General features: G+C 48.5%; 1 protein-coding gene and 1 non-coding gene across 9 annotated transcripts in view; both read right to left on the reverse strand.

Annotated features, from left to right (window-relative positions):
- Positions 1 to 225: 225 nt before the first annotated feature.
- Positions 226 to 23,034, reverse strand: part of FRMPD1 (FERM and PDZ domain containing 1) — a 207,480-nt gene continuing 184,671 nt past the window's right edge. For 6 of the 8 annotated variants that reach the window (XM_060199152.1, XM_060199146.1, XM_060199147.1 and 3 more), the window contains 9 exons: positions 22,874 to 22,999; positions 18,857 to 18,976; positions 16,778 to 16,914; positions 14,129 to 14,255; positions 13,900 to 13,995; positions 11,443 to 11,625; positions 9,328 to 9,475; positions 6,368 to 7,168; positions 226 to 2,844 (listed from right to left, as the gene is read on the reverse strand). In XM_060199152.1, coding sequence (XP_060055135.1) covers positions 533 to 2,844; positions 6,368 to 7,168; positions 9,328 to 9,475; positions 11,443 to 11,625; positions 13,900 to 13,995; positions 14,129 to 14,255; positions 16,778 to 16,914; positions 18,857 to 18,976; positions 22,874 to 22,999 — 4,050 coding nt within the window. In that variant the 3' untranslated portion in view covers positions 226 to 532. The remainder of the gene's footprint in view (positions 2,845 to 6,367; positions 7,169 to 9,327; positions 9,476 to 11,442; positions 11,626 to 13,899; positions 13,996 to 14,128; positions 14,256 to 16,777; positions 16,915 to 18,856; positions 18,977 to 22,873; positions 23,000 to 23,034) is intronic. The other 2 variants (XM_060199148.1, XM_060199149.1) reach the window with 2 other exon arrangements.
- Positions 20,270 to 20,374, reverse strand: LOC132541085 (U6 spliceosomal RNA). Its single transcript, XR_009552264.1, has one exon. It is a non-coding gene; the product is annotated as a U6 spliceosomal RNA (small nuclear RNA).

Genomic DNA, 23,034 nt, shown 5'->3' on the forward strand with positions numbered 1-23,034 from the left:
GTTATCTTTGTATCCTAAGACCCTAGCACAAGGTCTGACACAGAAGTTATATCTAGGTAATGTCGAGTGAATACACATGAATACTTTCTTTTTTCAAAAATTTTTTATATTTATTTTCCCTTTTGTTGCCCTTGTTTTATTTTTATTGTTGTAGTTATTGTTGTTGTTATTGGTGTTGTCATTAGATAGGACAGAGAGAAATGGAGAGAGGAGGGCAAGACAGAGAGGAGGAGAGAAAGATAGACACCTGCAGACCTGCTTCACCGCCTGTGAAGTGACTCCCCTGCAGGTGGAGGAGCCGGGGGCTTGAACCGGGATCCTTATGATCTTCAAGCCACTTGAGCTTAACCACATGAATACTTTCCACCCAAACTCATCACTCTGTACTCTGTATGACAGAGGCCAAGATTAAGCAGCAATTTATTGGAATATTCTAAATAGTAAACATTGGGGGGGAGAGAGGTGGGGGAGCACGAGGGGCTCCTCAGGGCGGTGTCCAGGGCAGGGCAGGGGGCCTGGGGAACTGGCTCGCTCACAGGGCAGCGGATGCCCGGAACCTCTGGGTCAAGCAGAATACGGCGGCCGTGAGGGCTGTGCACTGACGGGCCAGCAGCTTCACGCTCAGGTCCTGGTAGCCTCGCTCGCAGGCTGACTTAGCTGCCTCCACAAACTGGTGGTAGGTGTAGACCACATCCCTCAGGCTCCCCGCCGCCTCCCTGTGCCGAGGGGAGCAGCGGCTGCAGTCTGTGAGCTGGAAGCACAGGCCGGCCAGTTGGACCAGGTGCTGGAAGGTGTCCCGCACGGCGCTCTGCATCTCTTCGGGAGACTGATCCATCCTGATCACGTGCTGACAGCTGGACAGGAGCCTCTGGGAGCCCATGCAGAGGCGGCTTCGGCTTTCTGAAAAGTGCCAGGTGCATTTCTCTGGGGGGTGTTTATTCCCATCCCCCCAGGAGGCTTCGACAATGTCTTGCAGTTCCAGCAAGCTCTCCGTGAGCCGGACGAACCCCTCGGGGGTGCTGCTGGGGGCGGCTCTCAGCTGTCTCAGGGCCCTGGAGCAGTACTCTGACCAGACATGGCTGTTCCTCACCAGGGGCTCGGTGCTGCAGCTGTGGGCCCGGGTGGGCTTCCAGGATAGAGACAGCCTGTTTGCTGCAGAGGGCGGAGAGGTAAGGGGGGCGGTGGGGTGTGCCTCTGAGTCCCTGTCTTCTTCCTCGCTCTCTGGCTGCAGGCCGCGGAAGCATGTGGCATAGGAGAACTGGCAGCTGCACTGCTCCATCCCAGCCGTAGGGGTCACCATCTTACTCACATCCGCACACCCCACAGGGGGAGAAACTTCAGGCTGAATTTCCGGGGCAAAGCAGAGGAAAGACTTCTTCTCAGGGGGAAGGCAGATGCTAGGGCTTGTACTTTTGCTTTCTGACCACAAACAATGGTTTGAACTTTCTAAGCAGGGCTCCAGGTGGGGACACAGTACTGGCTTTGGCAGAGAAGACCCTGGAGGAATGTCCCTAGGAGCCATGACTGCCCCTATCATATGGCTAAGTGGCTGGTCGCTAAGCAAGAAACCGGGGTCTAAATCCAACTCTACCACGAGTTTTTGTTCTTGAGTCTGGCAGGCTTGTCCTGGGCTTTCTCTGCTTGATCCTTGAGGACGGTTGGGGAGGCATTGGGGTAACACTCCAGTCTCTGTCACAGGAGTCTCCAAGGAGACAGAGGCTGCTGTTTCACCAGCGGGGACACTAACATCAACAGGCTGTGGAGTGGCATTCGATGTGTCTCCCACAGGGTCACCTGGCTCCTCCCTACCTTTGCCATGAGACCTATTGGCGTTACTTTTGTCTGTAACTTCACCGTGACTCTCCAAAGACAGCCGTGCCTGTTGCTCTTGTTCTGTCGGGAAAGGAACCATCTCGGCCCCTGAGTTCATTCTACATTCACTACTTCTAGGATGGTCTTGAGGAGACAACAAAGGCTCTGTGGATTTGTGGACAGGCACCTGCATGTGATCTGTAAACAAAGGCCCCGACCCAGTTTTCACCCGGGTTTCTCCCAGCTCTACGGTGCCTCCCTGAGAGACGGGTGGTGGTCCTGGGCTGACGGCAAGGCAGACTCTGTCTGGGTCCAAGTCAGCGCTGGAGAGAGGGGGGGTGCTGTCCCCAGTCTCTATAGCGAGTTCTCTGGAAGAGCTGCCATTTGAGTCCTGAGATGGAAGTAAGGTTTGGAAAGGTCCTGCCTGGTTATTATCTGGGTCAGATGAACCTGGGCTGGGACAGTGAGGGGCACTTGCCGGGGAACTGGTGAAATCGGCAGCCAGAGGGGCACCCCGAGAATTCTCCGTGTGGCTGTGATTGATCCGCAGGCGAACAGCTGAAATGGAGGACACCCGAGAATCGATGACCGACTTGGTCTCCATGGTCTCAGGCTCCATCTCCATGACCTGCGAGGCCGGGTTTTTGCTCTCGGTCTCTTGAAGAGGAGCCAGCAGCCCCAGGGCTTTGGTCTCCAGGAGGCCCGGCTCGCCCTGCATGTCCTGCAGAGAGGACACAGTCAGGGAGGGGGCACCCAGGGCCTGACAGGGCTCCCTGTCATAGTAGCAGACGTCATCCACGCTCTCCAGGGAGGCTGACGACACCCCGGGGAACGAGACTTGACAGGTGTAATCAGTCTGCAGGAAAGACCTTCTCTTCCGCAGACTCCGAGCAGACTTCTTCACCACTCCCCTTCTGCTGGACGCCTCTCTTCCGTCGGGCCCAGCAGTTAGGCTCTCCTCGGGGTTGCAAGCGCTGGCCTTCTTCTGCAAGCTTGTGGCACTGGGTGCTACAGCACAAACTGCTCTGTCCCCTGAGGGTCAAGAAAGGAAAGAGCACATTCACAAACAGAAAGGGGCCAGGACATGGCTCAGCCAATAGAGAGCACGCCCTGTCATGTACAAGGCCCTGGGCGCTGTATGGGATCACTGTGGATGGCGTCAGGGGAACTCCATGGATGGTACAGTGGTATTGTGGTCGCTCTACTCTCTCTCTCTCTCTCTTCCACTTCTCTCTCTTTCTAACTCTATTTGCATTAGCTTTTTTTTTTTTTTTTTGCCTCCAGGGTTATTGTCAGGGCTCGGTGCCTGCACTACAAACCCACTGCTCCTGGAGGCCATTTCCCCCATTTTGTTGCCCTTGTTATTATTGTTATTGTTGTTATTGGTGTTGTTGTTGTTGGATAGGATAGAGAGATATTGAGAGAGGAGGGGAGAGAAAGACAGACACCTGCAGAACTGCTTCACTGTCTGTGAAGCGACTGCTCCCTGCAGGTGGGGATCCGGGGGCTCGAACCAGGATCCTTATACCAGTCCTTGGGCTTTGTGCCATGTGCGCTTAACCCACTGCGCTACCGCCCAGCCCCCTGCTTTAGCTTTTTTATCTCTATTTATTTATTGACTAGAGATAGTCAGAAATTGACAGGGAAGGGGAGATAGAGAGGAAGAGAGATAGAGAGACACCTGCAGACCTGCTTCACCACTTGTAAAGCTTTCTCCCTACAGGTGGTGACTGGGGGCTGGCACGTGGGTCCTTGTAATGTGTGTGGTCAACTAGGGTCGCCATTACCCACCCCTCCCTCTCTAGGTGATAAGACTGGTCCTGGGATGCTGTTACTCACACGCACAAGGCAGAGTTCATTCACCCCTCACCACATTGAAAAAAATGGGTGTGGGTGTATGTTCAGTGGTTCTGCACATGCATGAAGCCTCGAGTTTACTCCTTGGTGCTGTCCTTTTTTTTTTTTTTTTTTTAATAACTAAAAGCTTTGTGGAGCTTGGGTGTAGGATTCAAGATGACCTGGTTCAAGATGTTCTGGTTGGGTTGTGGCACCTTGGTAGACGGTTACTGATTCTTGGTTGTCCAACACCCACTTCACTGTCTTTTGGTTACTCCCCACAGTGTCTTTGTAGTGGGTTCCAACCCCCCACCCTATTAGTGTGCTGGAACTGTTAACAATGCCACAGAACTTCCTAGAATCTTTAAATTCAAGCATACTGATTAGAAAAATTATAAAGGAATACAAAAAAAAACCCAAACAATAAAAGCAACAAGGAAAAAATAAAATAAAAACACAAAACAAGAGAACGTAAAAAATTAAAGAAAAATGAGGCTGGAGAGATAGCATAATGGTTATCCAAAAAAAAATAAATAACTTTCATGCCTGAGGCACCAAAGGTCTCAGATTCAATCCCTAGCACCATCATAAACTAGAGTTGAGTAGTGCTTTGGGGAAAGGAAAAAAAAAAAAGTAAATAAATGGGTTGAGGTCTATTAGAGCGTAGAATTTGCCTGCTTGAAGCCCCAGAAATCATAGGTTCAGTGCTAGTACCATCTGTTCCAGAACTGAGCTCTGATCTTAGACACTTTCTCTCTCCTCTTTCATAATGAAAGACTCTTTAAAGAATTAACAATGAACTAGGGAGAAAGAAATTAAATAGCGTTGACTCTCAGTAGTGACGACATGCGGGCCGGAGGTTATGGAATCCTGTTACCCAGACTCCTGTGCTTCAGCCAGCACATCATCTTTGCTGCCGACCCCGTGAGTCATCGCACATCCTTCTAACACTATTTTCTGTGAGGTTACGTTAAGCCAAGTCAGTCAGTGCTGCTGCTGCTGCCAATTACTACTGTTCTACGGCTGAAATGACTCCGTGCCTACGAAGCACACAGCACAGGAACTCAGCCTGACAGATGTGCACCGAAGGGGGCGGCTGTTGTTATTATTGTCACTGCATATTTTTGCAAGAAAAAAAAATGTGGCCAGATGGGCTGGCAAAATAGCTCCCGTGGATAGTGTGCCGCTTTGCCGTGTGCACAACCCAGGCCAGAGCCTGGCCCCCGCTGCACGGAAGGAACCTTCAGTGCTGTCGTCTCTTTCACTTTCTTCATGTCCATTTCTTTGCCTCCATGCTTGTATTATTTTAACACTCCTGGTGGACTATTTGTTTTTCTAGATGGAGGGTGACAGACACAGAGGGAGAGAGGGAGAGAGGGAGGCGAGACAACACTGCTCCGCCACTTGTGAAGTCTCCTCGTCTTCCCTGTGCAGCAGCTCCCACATGGCGACTGGGGGGCTCAGACCCGGGTCTTTCTGTATGATGAAAAGGTGCGTTCCACCAAGTGAGCCAGATTCTGGTCCCCTTATTTATTTTTAAGAGAGTGAAGGAGACGGAGGAGGTCAGAGCACTACTCCTCAGCTCTGGCATAAACAGTGTGAGAAATTGAACCTGGGATCTCAGGCTTGCAAGTCCAGCACTCTACTGTTAAGCCGTCTTCCATCTCACTGCCTCCCCCCCACCCTAGTCCACTTAAAAAAAATCTACTTATTTATTTATTCCTTCATATGAGAGAGAAGTCAGAGGACCTGGCCTCTTTAAAGAATGGCAAGGAGACCTGCAAGGCAGGAATACAGCAAGAGGGCTGAGGAGGAAGAAGAAAGACAGGCAGGTCTCTGCTGGCCAGGCGCTGGCCTTTCTCCAGTGAGCGAGCAGTGGGAGAGCTCTGGAGGGCAGGGAGAAGCAGTCAGGGCTGGAACAGAGCAGAGAGAGCTGGGTTTCCCAGCCCTGCGTGGTCACCTTCGATGTCTGTCTTGGTTTTCATTTCCCTTTTGTGTGACTGTGTGTGTGTGTCCAGCAAGGATTTTGGATCATCTTGGGAAGTCATTCTGTGTGCAAAAGTAAATAAATAAAATAAAATAAAATAAAAAATGAAAAATCCACACTCTGTGAAGGGAGGAATGAAGGGTCTGCAGACAATGCCAACAGATCCACTGCCTTCTCGTGTCCGAGTCAACTAAGGGTGCCACCAACAGCCTTTCTGTTAGGGTCTTCTAGATTTGACAAGTCTCGCTTTCTCTCTTTCTTTTAAATATTCATTCATTCATTCATTCATTCGTTCAATTCATTACCAGAGCACTGCTCAGTTCTGGTTTATGAAGGTACAGGGGATTGAACCTGGGACTTTGGAGCCTCAGTCTTTGGAGAGTCTCTTTGCATAACCATCAGGCTATCTATCCCCTCTCTTTCTCTGATAGAGATAGGCATACACAGAGAGAGGTTGAGAGGCTGAGCAGTGACGCACCTAGTTGAGTGGACATGTCGCAATACACAAGGACCCAGGTTCAAGCCCCTGGTCCCCACCTGCAGGGGGAAAGCTTTTCATAAGTGGTGAATCTGGGCTGCAGGTGTCTCTTTGTACTTACACTTTTCAGAGTGGCCTCCTGAAAAGAAGACAAAGCCTGTACTCATCCATCCTCCCTCCAAGTTTGGTCACTGCCCCCGTGGCTACTCAGGAGTCCCTGGCCAGGATCTGCTGGCTGGGTGGGCGTAGCTCACCTGAGAGGGCGTCAGGGGGTGTGAGCTTGTCAGCTGCGTCATAGTATTCCTCGTCTGAGCTGCCATCCTCAAAGGTCTGCAGCCGGTGTGGGGCCATGGCTTCTAGTGCAGACCTGGGGTGGGCGTCCGTCCAGCCCTGCTGGCCCCAGGCTGGTGGAGCACCCCCCTGCCGGGAAGCTGTGCTTTCAGAGCTGTCACTCAGGTGGCTGGCAGGGGAGACACTGCAGCACAGGCTGTAGTAGTCAGTCCGACTACCCTCGTATAGCCTGGGGTCCAGCCTGACTCCGCTTAGCTCTGGGACCCAGAACGCCTCGGGGGCAGGGCTCTCAGCAAAGTCCTTCTGGTTCTGAGGGTCAGCCCTCTGGGCCAGGTCCAGCAGACAGAGGAAGCCACTGTTCTCAATCCTGCTTTTCTCCTCTTGGCTCTGAGGATCGAGGCTGTCTGTGAAGCCTGGACAGTCAAACCGGAAGAGGTCAGGCCTGCTGGAGGAACAGGTGTCTAAGTCATCTTCTTCTAAGGCATCCATGGACTCACTCGAGCCACTGGTCCTGCAGCCTCGGCTCTCAGTATTGGCTGAGTCGGATGCCTCGGACTCAACGCTGTCTGTCGTGCTACTGGCCCCACAGTTATTTGGGCTTTTCATGGTCCCTTCTGCTGTGGCGCTGTCCCCAAGAGGCTGTTCCTCTTTCAAGAGTGGTATGCAGGGGTCTGGCTTCAGTGGGCGTCTGTCGGAGAGAGATTCCAGCATGCAGTCTACTTCGGAAGACTCCTCAGAGTCGCTGCATGCCCTGGATTCATAGCCTGCAACACAGAGGGCGCCAGGTGGTGGCGCACCCAGTTGAATGTACACACTACCAGATGCAAGGATCTAGGTTTGAGTCCCCACCACCCACCTGCAGGGGGGGACATTTTGAGTGAAGCAGGTCTGCAGATGTCTCTCGTTCTCTCCCTCCCCATTCAATTTCTCTCTGTCCTATCTAATAAAATAAAAAAACGAAAAAAAAAAAAAAAAAGAAAAGAAAAAGTGGCTGCCAGCACTCACAGATGCACAGAGTCGGCACTGAGCCCCAGCAAAAACCCTTGTGGCAACAAAGCAACGACAGTCACAAACAGCATCGGGGCTCTGGTGGATGCTATGTGTCCTCTACCCCCACTCTGCCTGGATTCCTTTTGGGGGTGGGGGAATGATTCTTTTTTTAACCAGATCACTGATCAACTCTGGTTTTTATGGTGGTGCGGGGGATTGAACCTGGGACTCCAGAGCCTCAGGCATGAGAGTCTCTTTGCATAACCTTTATGCTGTCTACCCCTGCCCCGGGGGATGATTCTGAGACTTCCAGATGGCCGCCATTCTGAAGTCTGGCCGTGGGGACCCACTGATACTAGACGGTTTTCGGGACAACAAAAACTCAGCTTCTGGGACGAGAAGGAGGCATGGCAAGAGGGCTGGGGGCCTGAGTCAGGTCGTTGATGTCTCCTTACCATAAGCCTCTAGAGTGATCTTTCTAAACACTGCTCTCTGCTCCTAAGATGCTACTTCACCCTCTGGATGGCTTCCCCAGCCTGTCTGGAAGAGCCTGAGCTAGGAGTGAAGTCCTCCCACCCAGCTGCTGACCCTTCTCTTGGCCTGCCGGACCCCCCTCAGGGGCTGCCTCCCTGTGTTCCAGCCAGTGCAGACAGCCTTTCGCGCATCCTGACCCAGCCCTTTGCACCATGCTGCTGTGCTGTGGCTGCTCTTCAAACCATCTCTCTCTCTCTGCTTGATGAACTTGTTCAAGATCTATTCCAAATACCTTCCCACTCTGGCCTGTCTTCTCTGACCACAGACACCTTCCTGGTGGCCTTTCTGCCCGAGGCCTCTACAATCGCAGGGCTCCCCCTCTCTCCTGTCTCTTCCAGATCAGAATATGATTCCTTCGTAAAGTGTGTCAAAGGCAGAGGTTACAAATACCCAGAATGCATTGCTCCCCAGCTATCCCACTTTATCCTGCTGCCGGCGGATCTCTCATTGACTGATGCCTGTCGTATCCATTTGGAGGAAGCGCCGCACCAACACGTGCCGCTTAGCACTTCTCCCCAGCCCGACACTCAGTGACATCGTGTTGGTAGCTTGGCGTTAGCCACGGTGGGAGTGCCTGTCCCACAGAAATAGGCAATTACTTCAAACCAGAGTTTTTCTGTGACTCCCCCCACCCCAGACTCCCCACCACCACCCTGACCACGGAGACAGTTATAAAATATTTATCAGCAAACCATAGGGGAGATGCTGATAAAGTCAGAGTCCGAGAGAAATGGCATTGGCTTCAAAAGCTGTCTATGGATCTCATTTGTCCTCCACTAGTTCAGTTCTCTTATATGATGATTTTTTTTTTTTGCCCTTGTTGTTGTTATTGTTGCCACTGCTGTTGTTGTTGGATAGGACAGAGAGAAATGGAGAGAGGAGGGGAAGACAGAGGGGGGAGAGAAAGATAGACACCTGCAGACCTGTTTCACCGCTTGTGAATTGACTCCCCTACAGGTGGGGAGCTGGGGGCTCGAACCGGGATCCTTATGCCAGTCCTTGCGCTTTGGGCCACGTGTGCTTAACCCACTGCACTACCGCCCAACTCCCATATGATGATTTTGAGGCCTTTCCCTCTCCAGATATGCTTACCCCCCCACCCCATCTTATGAACATATAAGGCGGAAAATTTCTATAACAATTCAAGAGAGGGGAAAAAAAAAAAAGGGAACAAGAAGCTAGGCCATCTGGATTTTCTGAACAAATAGGCACTTCTAGGTTGGCAAATAAAGATAAAATGCAGCAGGTCTTTGAGATGCTTTTAGGATACAATCCATGCAATAGAAGTAGCTCTCACCCCGCTGAGTAGAAGACTCAGCTCAACTGAACTCAGCACCTACTCCCAGGCTGCCCTTCCCTACAAGGCCAGGGAAGTGAGCCCATCCTCACGGTGTCTCACCTTCTTCTGCAGACACCCGGTGCACTTGTTGTTTGCTTCCTGGCCAGAGGAAAATGGAGGTAAGTGGGTCAACAAACAGTCTGTAGTAGCCTGCAATCAGACAGGCCAGGTCTTTTGCACTGTTGGATTCCAGCAGCAGAGTCAGAACCTTTGAAGGCAAAAAGAGTTCTTACATTAAAAAAAAAAAAAAAGGCAAAGTACAGGATAAAACTCAGACTAGGCATGGTCTGTTGCAGCAAGGTTGAGAACCAGGAGTTGTTCCAGCCCTTGGCTCCCCACCTGCAGGGGAGTCACTTCACAAGTGGTGAAGCAGGTCTGCAGGTGTCTCTTTGTCTTCCCCTCCTCTCTCTATTTCTCTCTGTCCTATCCGTCAATGACAACATCAGCAACAACAACAATAACTACAACAATAAAAAAGGGCAACAAAAGGGAAAATAAATAAATAAATAATTTAAAAAAAAGAACTAGGTGTTGGGGGTTCAGTGATGGTGGTGCATCTGGCAAAGCACACGTGTTACAATGCACAAATACCTGGGTTCAAATCTCCTGTCTTCACCTTTGGGGGGAAGTTTCATGAGTGGTGAAACAGTGCTGCAGGTCTCTCTCCTTCTCTCCCTTTCTCCCCCCTTCCCTTTTGATTTCTCTCTGCTTGTGTCTGTCCAATAAATAAATAGGTATTTTAGAAAGAACTGGGGCAGAAGGGGCTGGGGGCTAGGAGGTCAGGGGTACAGTGGATGTCGGGGGGCTTAGGTTCATGGAGGGAATGGTGTGCAGATACCTATCACAGAAAGATGAGACATTTTACTCATGTGACAACTGTCTTGTGATCATCATTTTGCCAATACAATAAAAAAGAGAGTTCTTATGCTTATCAAGGGCTGAGGGACAGACTGATGACAAAGCCATATGGGGTCAATGAGAGATTCTAAGTCAATTCAGTTATGACCCATAGACAGGCTTCCTTGCCGCGCTGTCCCCTCCAGAGCTAGAAGTGACTGAACACCCCACACAAGGTGCATATGTGTGCACACAGGGAGTTTCTCCCATCCAGATGCCTCCAGGCCCGACCCTACACGCCCATTCCAACGACCCAACTTTATCCTGTTCATTCCTACTGTGGGCCCTTTCGATACTTAAAAAGGAAAAGGAGCAAAAGCAACTGAGAAAGGAGGGAGAGGGTGATAGAATAAAGTGTCTCTGTTGAGCATGCTGGTAATCAGCTGGAGGAAGGCAAGATGAACACAGAACCTCCCAGAGAGGCTCAGGGAATACCTGGCATCATTACTCGTTTTATTTTTGTTTCACTGCTGCTGGTGGATTCTCTTTTTAAATTTTTTAATATTTATTTATTTTCCCTGTTGTTGCCCTTTTAAAAATTATTGTTGTTGTTGTTATTGATGTCGTCGTTGTTGGATAGGACAGAGAGAAATGGAGAGAGGAGGGAAAGACAGAGGGGGAGAGAAAGAGAGACGACTGCAGACCTGCTTCACCGCCTGTGAAGCGACTCCCCTGCAGGTGGGGAGCCGGGGGCTCAAACCAGGATCCTTATGCCGGTCCTTGCGCTTTGAGCCACCTGCGCTTAGCCCGCTGCGTGACCGCCCGACTCCTTGGTGGATCCTTTTTAACTTCAGAGAGATAGAAAGAGAGGGAAAGCATAAAGCCGCCCCTGGAGCCATGCATGGTGCTCCCACGTGCTGTGCTCTTCACTCGTGGTAAAGTGTGCTCTGCAAAGTGGGCTCTATCTCTTGGCCCCCACTTACTCATTTTCAATTTCTCAGGAACTCTTGGGCAGCTACTCTGGTCTCATACATGTGATGAGATGCTCTCACGTTGCTTCCTGGATTGCTCAGTCCATCAGGAAAGTATATGATCTAACTCGGTTTACGCCAAACACTCTTTTGGAAAATGCTCTCTCTCCCTACCATATTCTCTCTGACAAGACAGGCTGGAGAATTCATCGTCTTAGTAAAAAAACCTGCGCATTCGAGTTTATTATTATATCTAAACTCATAATTGACACACACACACCCATACACACACACACACACACACACACACACACACACACACATTCTGGAAGCTGGATTCAGAGTCTCTTCCCCGTGAGTTAGTCACCTTGACATCTTGAAGATACACCTTGACCATGCTCACTTTCTCAGACTCTTCGGTCAGCTCGACTCGGCTGATGCTTGAAAACTCTGCCAATGTGGACATGATGTTGAGTTTGCTGTTGATAATCTGACTGATTCCATACTTGGCTCCAATCAGAAGGGCAATGTAGGATTCCCTATCCTGTAACTGTACAAGAGTGAAAGGGAAGTTAGTTTCCATCCACAAGCTGGCAAAAATACAGGGCACACTTCAGACAAGGTGTTTATCTCTGCAAGCTCCCTGATTCCTACTTCAGGTCCTCATCACTCCCCTGGAGACTCCCCATTCACAGCTAAATTAAGCATGATTTGACCTCCCCAGGAGCCCCTCACAATAGGCAGTCAGGTGATGTTACCTGCATTTTAAACACAGCCTCTATTTCATATCTATGTGGATTTCGTGTGTGACACCCTTTGACATTACTACAGTTTGAATCTCTCACCCTTCTTTTTATTAGTATTATTTTTAAATTTATTTATAAAATGGAAATATTGACAAGACTATAGGATAAGAGGGGTACATTTCCACAAAATTCCCACCACCAGAACTCCGTATCCCATCCCCTCCCCTGAAAGCTTTCCTATTCTTTATCCCCCTCGGAGTATGGACCCAGGATCATTATGGGATGCAGAAGGTGGGAGGTCTGGCTTCTGTAACTGCTTCCCCACTGAACACGGGCGGGCGCTGGCAGGTCGGTCCACACTCTAATGCCTTCAGAAAGCATCTGGCTGACCTCCGTTTCCTTAAGCCAAAAGAGTCCTCATGTCACACATCTTCCTCTGCATGTCTCTGCTAGCAATGGGCTATGACATCTTCTTGGAATTATCTGCATTTGAGTTTCACATTTCATGCTATGTTACCCGGTGACACAGTCCGCATTCATTTATATCTGTGACTTCCACGGCCCACAAACACTCTGAGACACTTGTTCATGGTTGGCTGCTTCTATTAGTGGTGATAAGGACTGGGGACAGAGAACTTGTCATCCAGGAGGACTAGCCCTTGTAAAAATCGGGGAACTTCTCTTGTGTTTAAGAGAGATATATAGGGGCCAGGCAGTGGCACACCTGGTTAAGTGCACACTACAGTGTGCAAGGACCCGGGTTCAAGCCCCCACCCTTCTTTCTCTCCCTGTCTCCTCCTCCCTCTTAAGTTCTCTCTGTTCTGTTCTGTATATATATATATATATATATATATATATAATTTATTTTTTTAATGAGAAAGATAGGAGAAGAGAGAGAAAGAACCAGATATCACTCTGGTACATGTGCTACCAGGGATTGAACTCAGGACCTCACGCTCTAGAGTCTAATGCTTTATCCACCACGCCAACTCCCGGACCGCAATTTCTCCCTGTTCCATGCAATAAAATAAGTAAACAAAACTTAAAAAAAAGAAAGGAAGTTGGAAGAGGAATGGTAAGAGGATAGAACACGCTTCTGTTTCTCTTTTTCCTTCAGTGTATCATTCTTCTATTTCCTACATGATTTCTCTTTCTCTTCCTTCCTTTTTTCTCTCTCTTGTTCTTTCTATCTCTCAGTAGTCATTTCCCCCCCTTTCCTCTACATAGTGAGAGAAGGAGAGACCCTCATGAAGCTTCCTCCCACAGCCACTTCCATGTGCTGGCTAGGGGTCCAAGGCTGAGGCCTTAGACATGATGATGTTTACCCTCTACCAGGTCAGTCACCTGCTGGTTGCTTTTTTTTTTTTTCTTTTCTTGTTACTTCTGATTTTCCCTACCATATTCTTCACTCAAAATGCCTGTCTTCTGTACTTCAATCTAGTCAACCCCAACCTTCTCTCATTTTCTTAATCCTTCCTCCTAATTTTTTAAAAAATTACAAAAAATTACCCCCCTTTTGTTGCCCTTGTTGTTTATCATCGTTGTTGTTATTATTGTTGTTGTTATTGCTGTCGTTGTTGGTGGATAGGACAGAGAGAAATGGAGAGAGGAGAGGAAGACAGAGAGGGGGAGAGAAAGACAGACACCTGCAGACCTGCTTCACCACCTGTGAAGCGACTCCCCTGCAGGTGGGGAGCCGGGGGCTCGAACCGGGATCCTTTCGCCACCTGTGCTTAACCTGCTGCACCACCGCCCAGCTCCCCTTCCTCCTTTCTATACTCAGCCTAAAGCTAGCAGTACCTTCTGTCTTCAGACTCCACACAATAGCTCATTGCCTCTCTTGTAACTTTGCTTATGGGTACTTGACAGTGGAAACCATGTTTTACTCCACTCTGCCCCCCACCCCTGCTCCAACACAACACCCACTATAGTGCTAGTATAAACACTCCCTGATGATGTCATCTTCAGATGTACAAACTTTAGCACATGGCATAATGCTCAGGGATTACAGGATAACAGGCACACTGATCTTCAGAGATATCTTAGGTCCCTTGAAAGAGTAGTTTTCTAGTACGTACCATTAAGGTAGCATTAAAGATCTTCCCACCATAGGTCTTGAGTTCCCCCAGGATCTGAAGGTAATTTAATCGGAGCTGGGCCGCAGAAATAAGTTGCTGAAATGGGGGAAAAAAGGAAAGAGAAACCACTGAAGTCAGATGGTTCTGCCTGCCTTCGAGGAAGACACTGAATTCTCCTGGGGCTTCACAGCAGACGGCTAGGTGAGCTGGCGGGCCGTAGCTCCCTTACCTTTTGGCGGGGCTCCAGCAAATTTTGGTTTCTCTTCATGTGGAAGCTAATGGCTTTTTTGATGTCTTTGCCCTTCATATTTCGGAGCAAAGTTGGAGATATGAAGTTCTCAATTCCCCAGTCTTTCCTGCCATGAAACAGTGGAGAGATAGGTGGCCCATTTTCACAGTGTACTTGGCTCTAATGAAGAGTATACTTACTTTTGATTCAGTATTTAGTGTTTCTGGAGAACTGTACTAATGAACTTCTTCCTGAACACAAGATAAAAATATAGGTAACTGGGCTTTATGGAGTGTGTGAAAAATACACATACAGGGAGCCGGGTGGTGGTGCACCTGGTTAAGCACACGTTACACTGCACGAGGACCCAGGTTCAAGCCCCCGGCCCCCAACTGCAGGGGGAAAGCTTCACAAGTGGTGAAGCAGGGCTGTAGTTGTCTCTCTGTCTCTCTCCCTTTCTATCAAACCCTTCCCTTTCAATTTCTGGCTGTCTCTATCCAAACAAATAAAAACAATAAAAAAACTTAAAAAATACACATACACATGTATACTTATTTATGTGTGTGTGATATTTATATAAATATACAAACACAGACTTCCATTACAGCGAGCAAGGACCCAGGTTCAAACCCCTGGTCCCCACTTGCAGAGAGAAAGCTTCATGAGTAGTGAAGCAGAGCTGCAGGTGTCTCTCTGTCTCTCTCAATTTCTCTGTCTTTGTCCAATAATAAATAAATAAATAAAGTGAGCAAGATGTTTGTTCACCAAAGCATCATTTCACCATCCTTGGAGCTGAGACCATAGCACCAAAGTTCCGTCACTGCAGTCAGGGATGGGTTCAAGCCTGGGCTGCACACATGGCAAAGCAGCTCACGATCCAAGTGAGCTATTTTGCCAATCTCTTAGCTCGATGCTGCCCATGGTGCTCCCATAGAGTGTGAGGGCCTCAGGCACTCTACAGAGAAGGCATGCACTCTACAGTGGGACTAGCTGCCAGACCTTACATCTGCTTTATTTGAAAAATTTAACTCTCCATCTGATTCCTCCTTTTTCTTCAACATAGATGTTGGGAGACAGGGAGTAAGAGAGAGAGAGGGAGAGGGAGAAGGAGAGGGAGAGGGAGAGAGAGAGATACCACAGCACTGCTTCACTGATGGTCCCCTTTGCACGGTGCTCCCGTGGTGTCTGGGGGCTCAAACCTGTGTTCTCCTGCATGGAGAAGTGTGTGCTCCTCTGTGTAAGCTATCTCCTGGCCCCCTTTCCATTTGACTGTGATGCCCAGACAAAACAGGGTTGAGGTCTGGTTTGCAAATTGGAGTGATAACTTTCCAGATCAAAGTGACACTTAAAGCTAAAAATCAGGACTCCCAGGACTTGGAATTGTTAGTAGGAACAGAGCCAATAGGAATAGGCTTTCACCTTTCAGAATAGTGCCTGTCGGGGGTCAGGTGGTAGCTCAGCAGGTTAAGTGCACGTGGTGCAAAGCGCAAGGACCGGCATAAGGATCCCGGTTCAAGCCCCTGGTTCTGTACCTGCAGGGGAGTCACTTCACAGGCGGTGAAGCAGGTCTGCAGGTGTCTATCTTTCTCTCCTCCTGTCGGGAAACTGTGAGGATGTGGTTGAGCTCAGCAGGGCTCACAAAGCACCCTGTATTCCTGATACTATGGCCTAGCTACATAATCATAGTTTTGCCTGAAAGATCCCCACCCATTCCATTCCTTTGATCTATCTTCTTTCTGCCCTCAAGACCCTCCCTGCCTGCAGGGTAGTATTAATCCTACCAGTTAAAACCCTCACAACAGTTGCTAAGGAAGTTCCTACCTTCCCAGCCCCCTTTTGCCTTTCTCCGCCCCTTTCCTAGCAATTTCCGTTTCCGACTTGCCACTTCCGGGTCTGCCCTTTAAAAGCCTTGGCTCTCTGATCAATAAAGATATTGCATTGCCTCGCCGGCCATGTGTTTGGTTCCTGAGTCATCTCCCTCGTGTGGCTGAGTGAGTAGCAGCCCAGGTTGGCTCCAGTCGAGTTCTCTCCAACCCCGAGAGTACACGCCCGGGAAGAGGCACCCCCACGCTAGCCCGGCACCCTCTTCTCTCCATTTCTCTCTGTCCTATCCAACAATGAACGACATCAACAATAACAATAATAACCACAATAAGGCTACAACAAGGGCAACAAAAGGGGGAAAAATGGCCTCCAGGAGCAGTGGATTCATGGTGCAGGCACTGAGCCCCAGCAATAACCCTGGAGGCAAAAATAAAAAAGAAAAGAAAAGAAAAGATAAAAGAAAAGAAAAGAGCCTGTCTAGTAGCCTCAGAGGGCAAAGCAATTTCCAAGGCCTTCCTGTCCCATAGCAGACTTCACAGTGAAGTTGTCCACTGATTTCCCAGGAACTGGGAATTTGGAAAGGGATCGCGTGTCACTCCATCTGGAGTTGCCTTCTGTCCCACAGGGAGCAGCCAGGCTCTGACATATTGGGGGAGTCAGGCTTAATGGGAGAGGGCGAACAGGGAGACGTGTGGGGGAAACAACAGACAGATGGGTAGGTTGGGGTGTGTGTGAGAGGGATAACAGCTGTCCTGGCCAGGGGCCAGGCGTTAACAGTGCAACACAGAGGCTGTTGCTGGGCTGCAGAAGTCCCCTGCCACTCACTCGATGTACTTCAAAGAGATCTTCTGGGGCTGGGCACATGCGTAGATCCGCTCCTGGATGTGCAAGGCTGCGAGTCGCAGAGCAGAGCTACACTTCATCTCCACAGCAAAGCGCTCCTGCAGCACGTCACTGCAGCTCTAGGAGAGATCAGATCGGTGCAATTGGGAAACAGAACTGCAGGATCCTGTGTCCTGGCTGGCTCTCTTAAGGGAAAGGGTGGCAGGGCTGTTAAGAGAACAATCAGGCGTTGGCATTTGCCTAAAAAGAGATGTGCAGATACGTGATTAGCTACCACTGGGACCACTGACCTTCTAGAGACCACTGGCCTTCACCAGCGCCAGGCCAGCCAATTACAAAAGAGAGTGAACAGGGCAAATACAATCTGACCTGTTACATGCGACACAGCGGTGGGATTAAGGAAGGCCATTAACTCCAGAGTTGCTTGACACCCACCACCGTGTGTGTGTGTGTGTGTGTGTGTGTGTGAGATATATTGTTTCTACCCATCCCTTTTTTAAAACTATTGTGTTTGAATTTGTTACTCTCATAAATAAACACACTCTTAATTCTCTCTCTTGCGCTCTCTCTTCTTTTTCTCCTTTTTTTTTTTTTTTTTTTTCACCAAAGCACTGCTCAGTTCTGGTTTATGGTGGTGCAGGGGATTGAACCTGAGACACTGGAGCCTCAGGCGTGACAGTCTCTTAGCATAACCATTATGCTATCTAAAACCACCCCACACTCCTAATACTTTTTCGAAGAAAGTTTCTTTTTTTTTTTTTTAGTTTTTATTTATTTATTTATGAGAAACGCAGAAGGAGAGAGAAAGAGCCAGACATCACTCTGGTACATGTGCTGCCAGGGATTGAACTGAGGACCTCATGCTTGAGAGTCTGATGCTTTGTTCACTGTACCACCTCCCAGACCACAAAATTTATTTATTTATTTATTCTCTTTTGTTGCCCTTGTTGTTTTTTTATTGTTTTAGTTATTATTGTTGTTGTTATTGATGTCGTCATTGTTGGATAGGACAGAGAGAAGTGGAGAAAGGAGGGGAAGACAGAGATGGGGAGAGAAAGATAGACACCTGCAGACCTGCTTCAGGGTCTGTGAAGTGACTTCCCTGCAGGTGGGGAGCAGGGGGCTTGAACCAGGATCCTTACACCAGTCCTTGAGCTTTGCACCACTGTGCTTACTCCACTGTGCTACCGCCCGACTCCCCTCTAAGTTTCTTAATACACTCATGGTTCCTGTGCTTTACTGGTCTTTCTTGTGTTTTGGATAAATACATCTCAACAGGAGAAAGAATCTGATAGACCCAAAAGGGGTCATAAATTACTCAATAAGAAGACCGGGGGCTCTCTTTGAGAACTAGCTCTGCCAAATCTTGACTGTAAGATCTTGGTTAAGTTATTAAAATTCTCTCAACATCAGGATCTCCCCCTTGCAAAATGAAAAAAAAAAAAGGATCTCCCTCTTACAAAATGAAACAAACAAACAAAACCTGACACAGTTTCTGAGGTGTTTAAATTAGACCAGATATAAATTAACATTGTTGTTATTTGCTGCCATCATTTCTGTACAATTCCAGGCAAGCCAGTTCACCTATTTTAAATGGTGTCATCTGGAAGATGGTTCTTTCTTGTCAGAATGAAAATGACACCAAGCACCACACTTGCAGAGGTCATATGGGGGGGGCACTAGACGAAGAAGCAAATCACTCATTTTTTTTCGCTTTTGTAGCTAAACGGATACCTAGGCAAACACACAACCTTTCCAAGACTCAATTTCATTGTCTCTAAAAGAAGACTTTCAAGCAAAAAGCCCTTTTGAGTAATAAAAACAGTAATTCAATGATTTAAGTGGTATTGGAGAATGTATCATCTACACTGAGAACCAACCCGGATTTCATTAATATAATGCAAATATCCTCCTAACACAGCACTCATGAGGGGAAAGGGAACTCTGAGGGATTACCAGGCCCATTCTCCTAAAGTAAAGATAATCCTTTACCAGGGGAGCTGCTTAAATCAACGACTCTTAGAGGACTACCACTGTGACTAGGAGCAGAGATTCAGTCACCTGCAGATAGAGGTATTCAAAGGCCACAGGATCTTCCTTCAGGAGGTCAAGGGGGTCCTTGGGAACAAAGCATACCCTGAAGAGGCAGCGGCAGTCATGTGACTCCTCCCTTTCGACCACCTGTGTTGAGAGAGGCAGATGAGGTTAATCTCCCAGTGCCTTTGTCCTTACAGTCACTCCACAACACAACTTAAAAAAAAAAAGGGCAGTTTCTAGAAATTTGGATTTTGATGTTTCCCAAGATAACTGTGAATTATTGCTCTTAGTCTTACATTCTATCCTATGGGTGTAAAACGTCAAGGTTGGAAAAGGAAAAGTTTCTCACTGATCCTATCAGAAATGATTGCTATTTCTTTTCTCTTTCTTTCCCTTTCTCTTTCTTTCTTTCTTTCTTTCTTTCTTTCTTTCTTTCTCTCTCTCTCTCTCTCTCTCTCTCTCTCTCTCTTCCTTCCTTCCTTCCTTTCTCTCTTTCTTTCTTTCTTTCTTTCTTTCTTTCTTTCTTTCTTTCTTTCTTTCTTTTTTGCCTCCAGGGTTATTCCTGGGGCTCAGTGCCTGCACTATGAATCCACTAATTCCTGGAGGCCACTTTTCCCATTTTGTTACTCTCATTGTTGTCATTATTATTGTCATTGCTGTTGTCGTTGTTGGACAGGATAGAGAGAAGTTGAGAGAGGAGGGGAGAGAGGGGGGAAAGAAAGATAGACACCTCAGGAGTTGGGCGGTAGCACAGGTGGTGCAAAGTGCAAGGGCCGCTGTTAGGATCCCGGTTTGAGCCCCCGGCTCCCCACCCATAGGGAGACACTTCACAGGCGGTGAAGCAGGTCTGCAGGTGTCTGTCTTTCTCTCCCCCTCTCTGTCTTCCCAACTTCTCTCCATTTCTCTCTGTCCTATCTAACAACAACAACATCAACAACAACAATAGTAACTACAATAATAAAACAACAAGGGCAACAAAAGGGAATAAATAAATAAATATTTAAAAAAAAGAAAGATAGATACCTCATCACCCATGAAGCACCCTCCCTATAGGTGGGGATCCCGGGGCTCAAACCGGAATCCTTATGCCAGTCCTTGCGCTTTGTGCCATGTGTGTTTAACCCGCTGCGCTACAGCCCGAACCCCCCTGCCATTTCTTTTACACACCCCTTCAGAAACTGCCTATGTGCAGAGATGCTTCCACAGATGTTGCTTCTTTTCTTTCCAACAAAGGATAGTACAATATACACAACATTCTGCACCTTAACTTTCATTTACCTATCCTGGAGATTATATGATTTTTAAAAATATACATTTTATTTTAGAGAGAGAGGTAAAGAGAGAGACCGAGCAGGGCATTGCTCAGCCTTGGTTTATAGTGGTGCTGGGGATTGAACCTGGTACCTCAGAGCCTCTGGCATGAAAGTCTTTTGCAGAACCATTATGCTACCTCCCCAGCCCCTTAATATGATTTCTTATGCAGGGGCCATACTAATCTCTGTATCGTTCCCATTTTAGTATATATGCTACCGAAGCGAGCACTTAATATGATTCTTTTCTGAAGCAGATGAAATGGAAATGATATTTTAAAATAGTGGCAGTAGAGGCCAGGCAGTGGTGCACCTGGTTGACTGAACACATTACAGTGCATAAGGACTTGGGTTTAAGGCCTTGGCCCCCACCTGTAGGGAGGAAACCTCTCGAATGGGGAAGCAGTGCTGTGGGTGTCTTTCTTTCTCCCTCTCCATCTTCCCCTCCCCTCTAAATTTCTCTCTGTGTCCATCCAAAATCAATCAGTAAATAAAATATTTTAAAACATTTTAAAAAATGGCAGTAAGTAGTAGAAGATGCATGACAAGGCTGAGACGTCACCTGCAGTGAGTGGCTTCCATGAAGCTACGCCTTGCTCAAGCTGGTCCCAGCTTTATAAGTTCCCTTATAAGGGGGAAGGCTTCACAAGCAGTGAAGCAGTGTTGTAGCTGTCTTTCAGTCTCTCCTCTATCGTCTCTTAATTTCTCTCTGTTCTATCAAATTAAAAAAATTTTTTTTAAAGTTCCTTTCTGGAGGCTGGGCAGTAACACAGCAGGTTAAGCGCATGTGGCACAAAGTGCAAGGACTGGCGTAAGGATCCCGGTTTAAACCCCCAGCTCTCCAAATGCAGGGGAGTCGCTTCACAGGTGGTGAAGCAGGTCTGCAGGTGTCTGTCTTTCTCTCCTCCTCTCTGTCTTCCCCTCCTCTTTCCATTTCTCTCTGTCCTATCCAACAACAGCTATAACAATAGTAACAACTACAATAAGGGCAACAAAATGGAAAAAATGGCCTCCAGGAGCAGTGGAGTCATGGTGTAGGCACCAAGTCCCAGCAATAACCTTGGAGGGAAAAAAAAATTCCTTTCTCCTGTTCTAGTTCTTGAAATGCCAACTATCACTGGTAAGTATAGACAGGAAGGTGTTAAACTGGCATGTTTTTAGTTTTAAAGAGCTGATACGGGGCCAGGCGGTGGTGCACCCGGTTAAGTGCACATAGTACTCGTTGCAAGGACCCAGGTTGGGTTCCCACTTCCCATCTGCAACGTGGACACTTCATGAGCTGTGGAACAGGTCAGCAGGTGTCTACCTTTTGCTCTCTCTCTCTCTATCTCCCCTCACCTCTCAATTTCTTTATCCTATTGTAGATAATAGAAAAAAAAAAAAGGAAAAAATGGTCTCCGGGACCAGTGGATTTGTAGTGCTGGCATCAAATCCCATGATAACCCTGGAGAAAAAAAAAGAGTTGATAAGTTAAATCACCAAATGGCAGATTGAGTGCACACACAGACTGACTTGATTCTCCCATGTCCCGCCACCAGAGACCAGCGTACAGGGATTGAAAGTCTCACAAAAACGGGAGGTGATTATGCTTAGCAAAATAAGTAAAAAGATTAAAGACAACTACCAGGTACATGGAATCCAGAGAACTGAAACACATGAACTTTTAGACAATCAAAAAACAAAATGAAGCAAACAGTCTCTAAGACCGTGTGAGAACAAGGGTAGTTGTCCTTAGGAAAGGGGGGCACAGAACTTTGGTGGTGGGTATGGTGTGGAACTATACACTGTAATCTTACAATTCTGTAAATCACTACTAATCACAAATAAAAATTACCTGACAGGGCCGGGCAGTAGAGCAGTGGGTTAAGCGCACATGGCGTGAAGCGCAAGGACCAGCGTAAGGATCCTGGTTTGAGTCCCCAGCTCCCCAGCTGCAGGGGGGTCGCTTTGCATGTGGTGAAGCAGGTCTACAGGTGTCTATCTTTCTCTCCTGTCTGTCTTCCCCTCCTCTTTCCATTTCTCTCTGTCCTATCTAACAACAACAACAGCAATAACAACAATAACAACAACAACAAGAGCAACAAAATGGGGAAATGGCCTCCAGGAGCAGTGGATTTGTAGTGCAGGCACCGAGCCCCAGTGATAACCCTGGAGGCAAAAAAAAAATACTTGAAAAATAATAATAATAAAAAGAATGTGGACACAGTGCTATAAGCCCCCTGTAACATCTCCAAGGTGGAGCTCTACCACTTGGTCACCTTGTGAAGCCTCTCCCCTCTAAGCCTCTCTTTCCACATCTGCAAAATGGGGTCCTGTCTACTGCATAAATGGACAGGAACATCAGGCCTGCTTCTCTCCATGTCATCATCAGGTCGAGTAAGCTCTGTCCTCGGGGCAGAGAGAAGGTGTTTCATACCTGCACAAGTGCACAGCACTGTCTGCCCCCAAAGGTTCAGGCTGAGTTGGGCGGCATCAGCGGGCCACCTCTCCAGAGCAGGGGCAGGGGCAGGGGCAGGGGCAGGGGCAGGGGCAGGGGCAGGGGCAGGGCCAGGGGCAGGGGCAGGGCCAGGGGCAGGGGCAGGGCCAGGGCCAGGGCCAGGGCCAGGGGCAGGGGCAGGGGCAGGGGCAGGGGCAGGGCCAGGGCCAGGGGCAGGGCCAGGGCCAGGGCCAGGGCCAGGGCCAGGGGCAGAGCCAGGGGCAGGGGCAGGAGCAGGGGCTCAGCTGTCCCTACCTGCTGGATGAGCTCCTCCTCATGCAGCAGGTGCAGCCGTGCAATGTTGTACTGCTCTTCCAGGGCCAACGCAAAGTACTCTGTGCTCCGTATGGAGAGCTTCTCTTTCACAGTGAGGATGATGTCCTAGAAGGCACAGAGAGCCATCAGGGGTCACCCTG

Source organism: Erinaceus europaeus, chromosome 10 (genome assembly GCF_950295315.1).
Source record: "Erinaceus europaeus chromosome 10, mEriEur2.1, whole genome shotgun sequence".
Taxonomy (NCBI): domain Eukaryota; kingdom Metazoa; phylum Chordata; class Mammalia; order Eulipotyphla; family Erinaceidae; genus Erinaceus; species Erinaceus europaeus.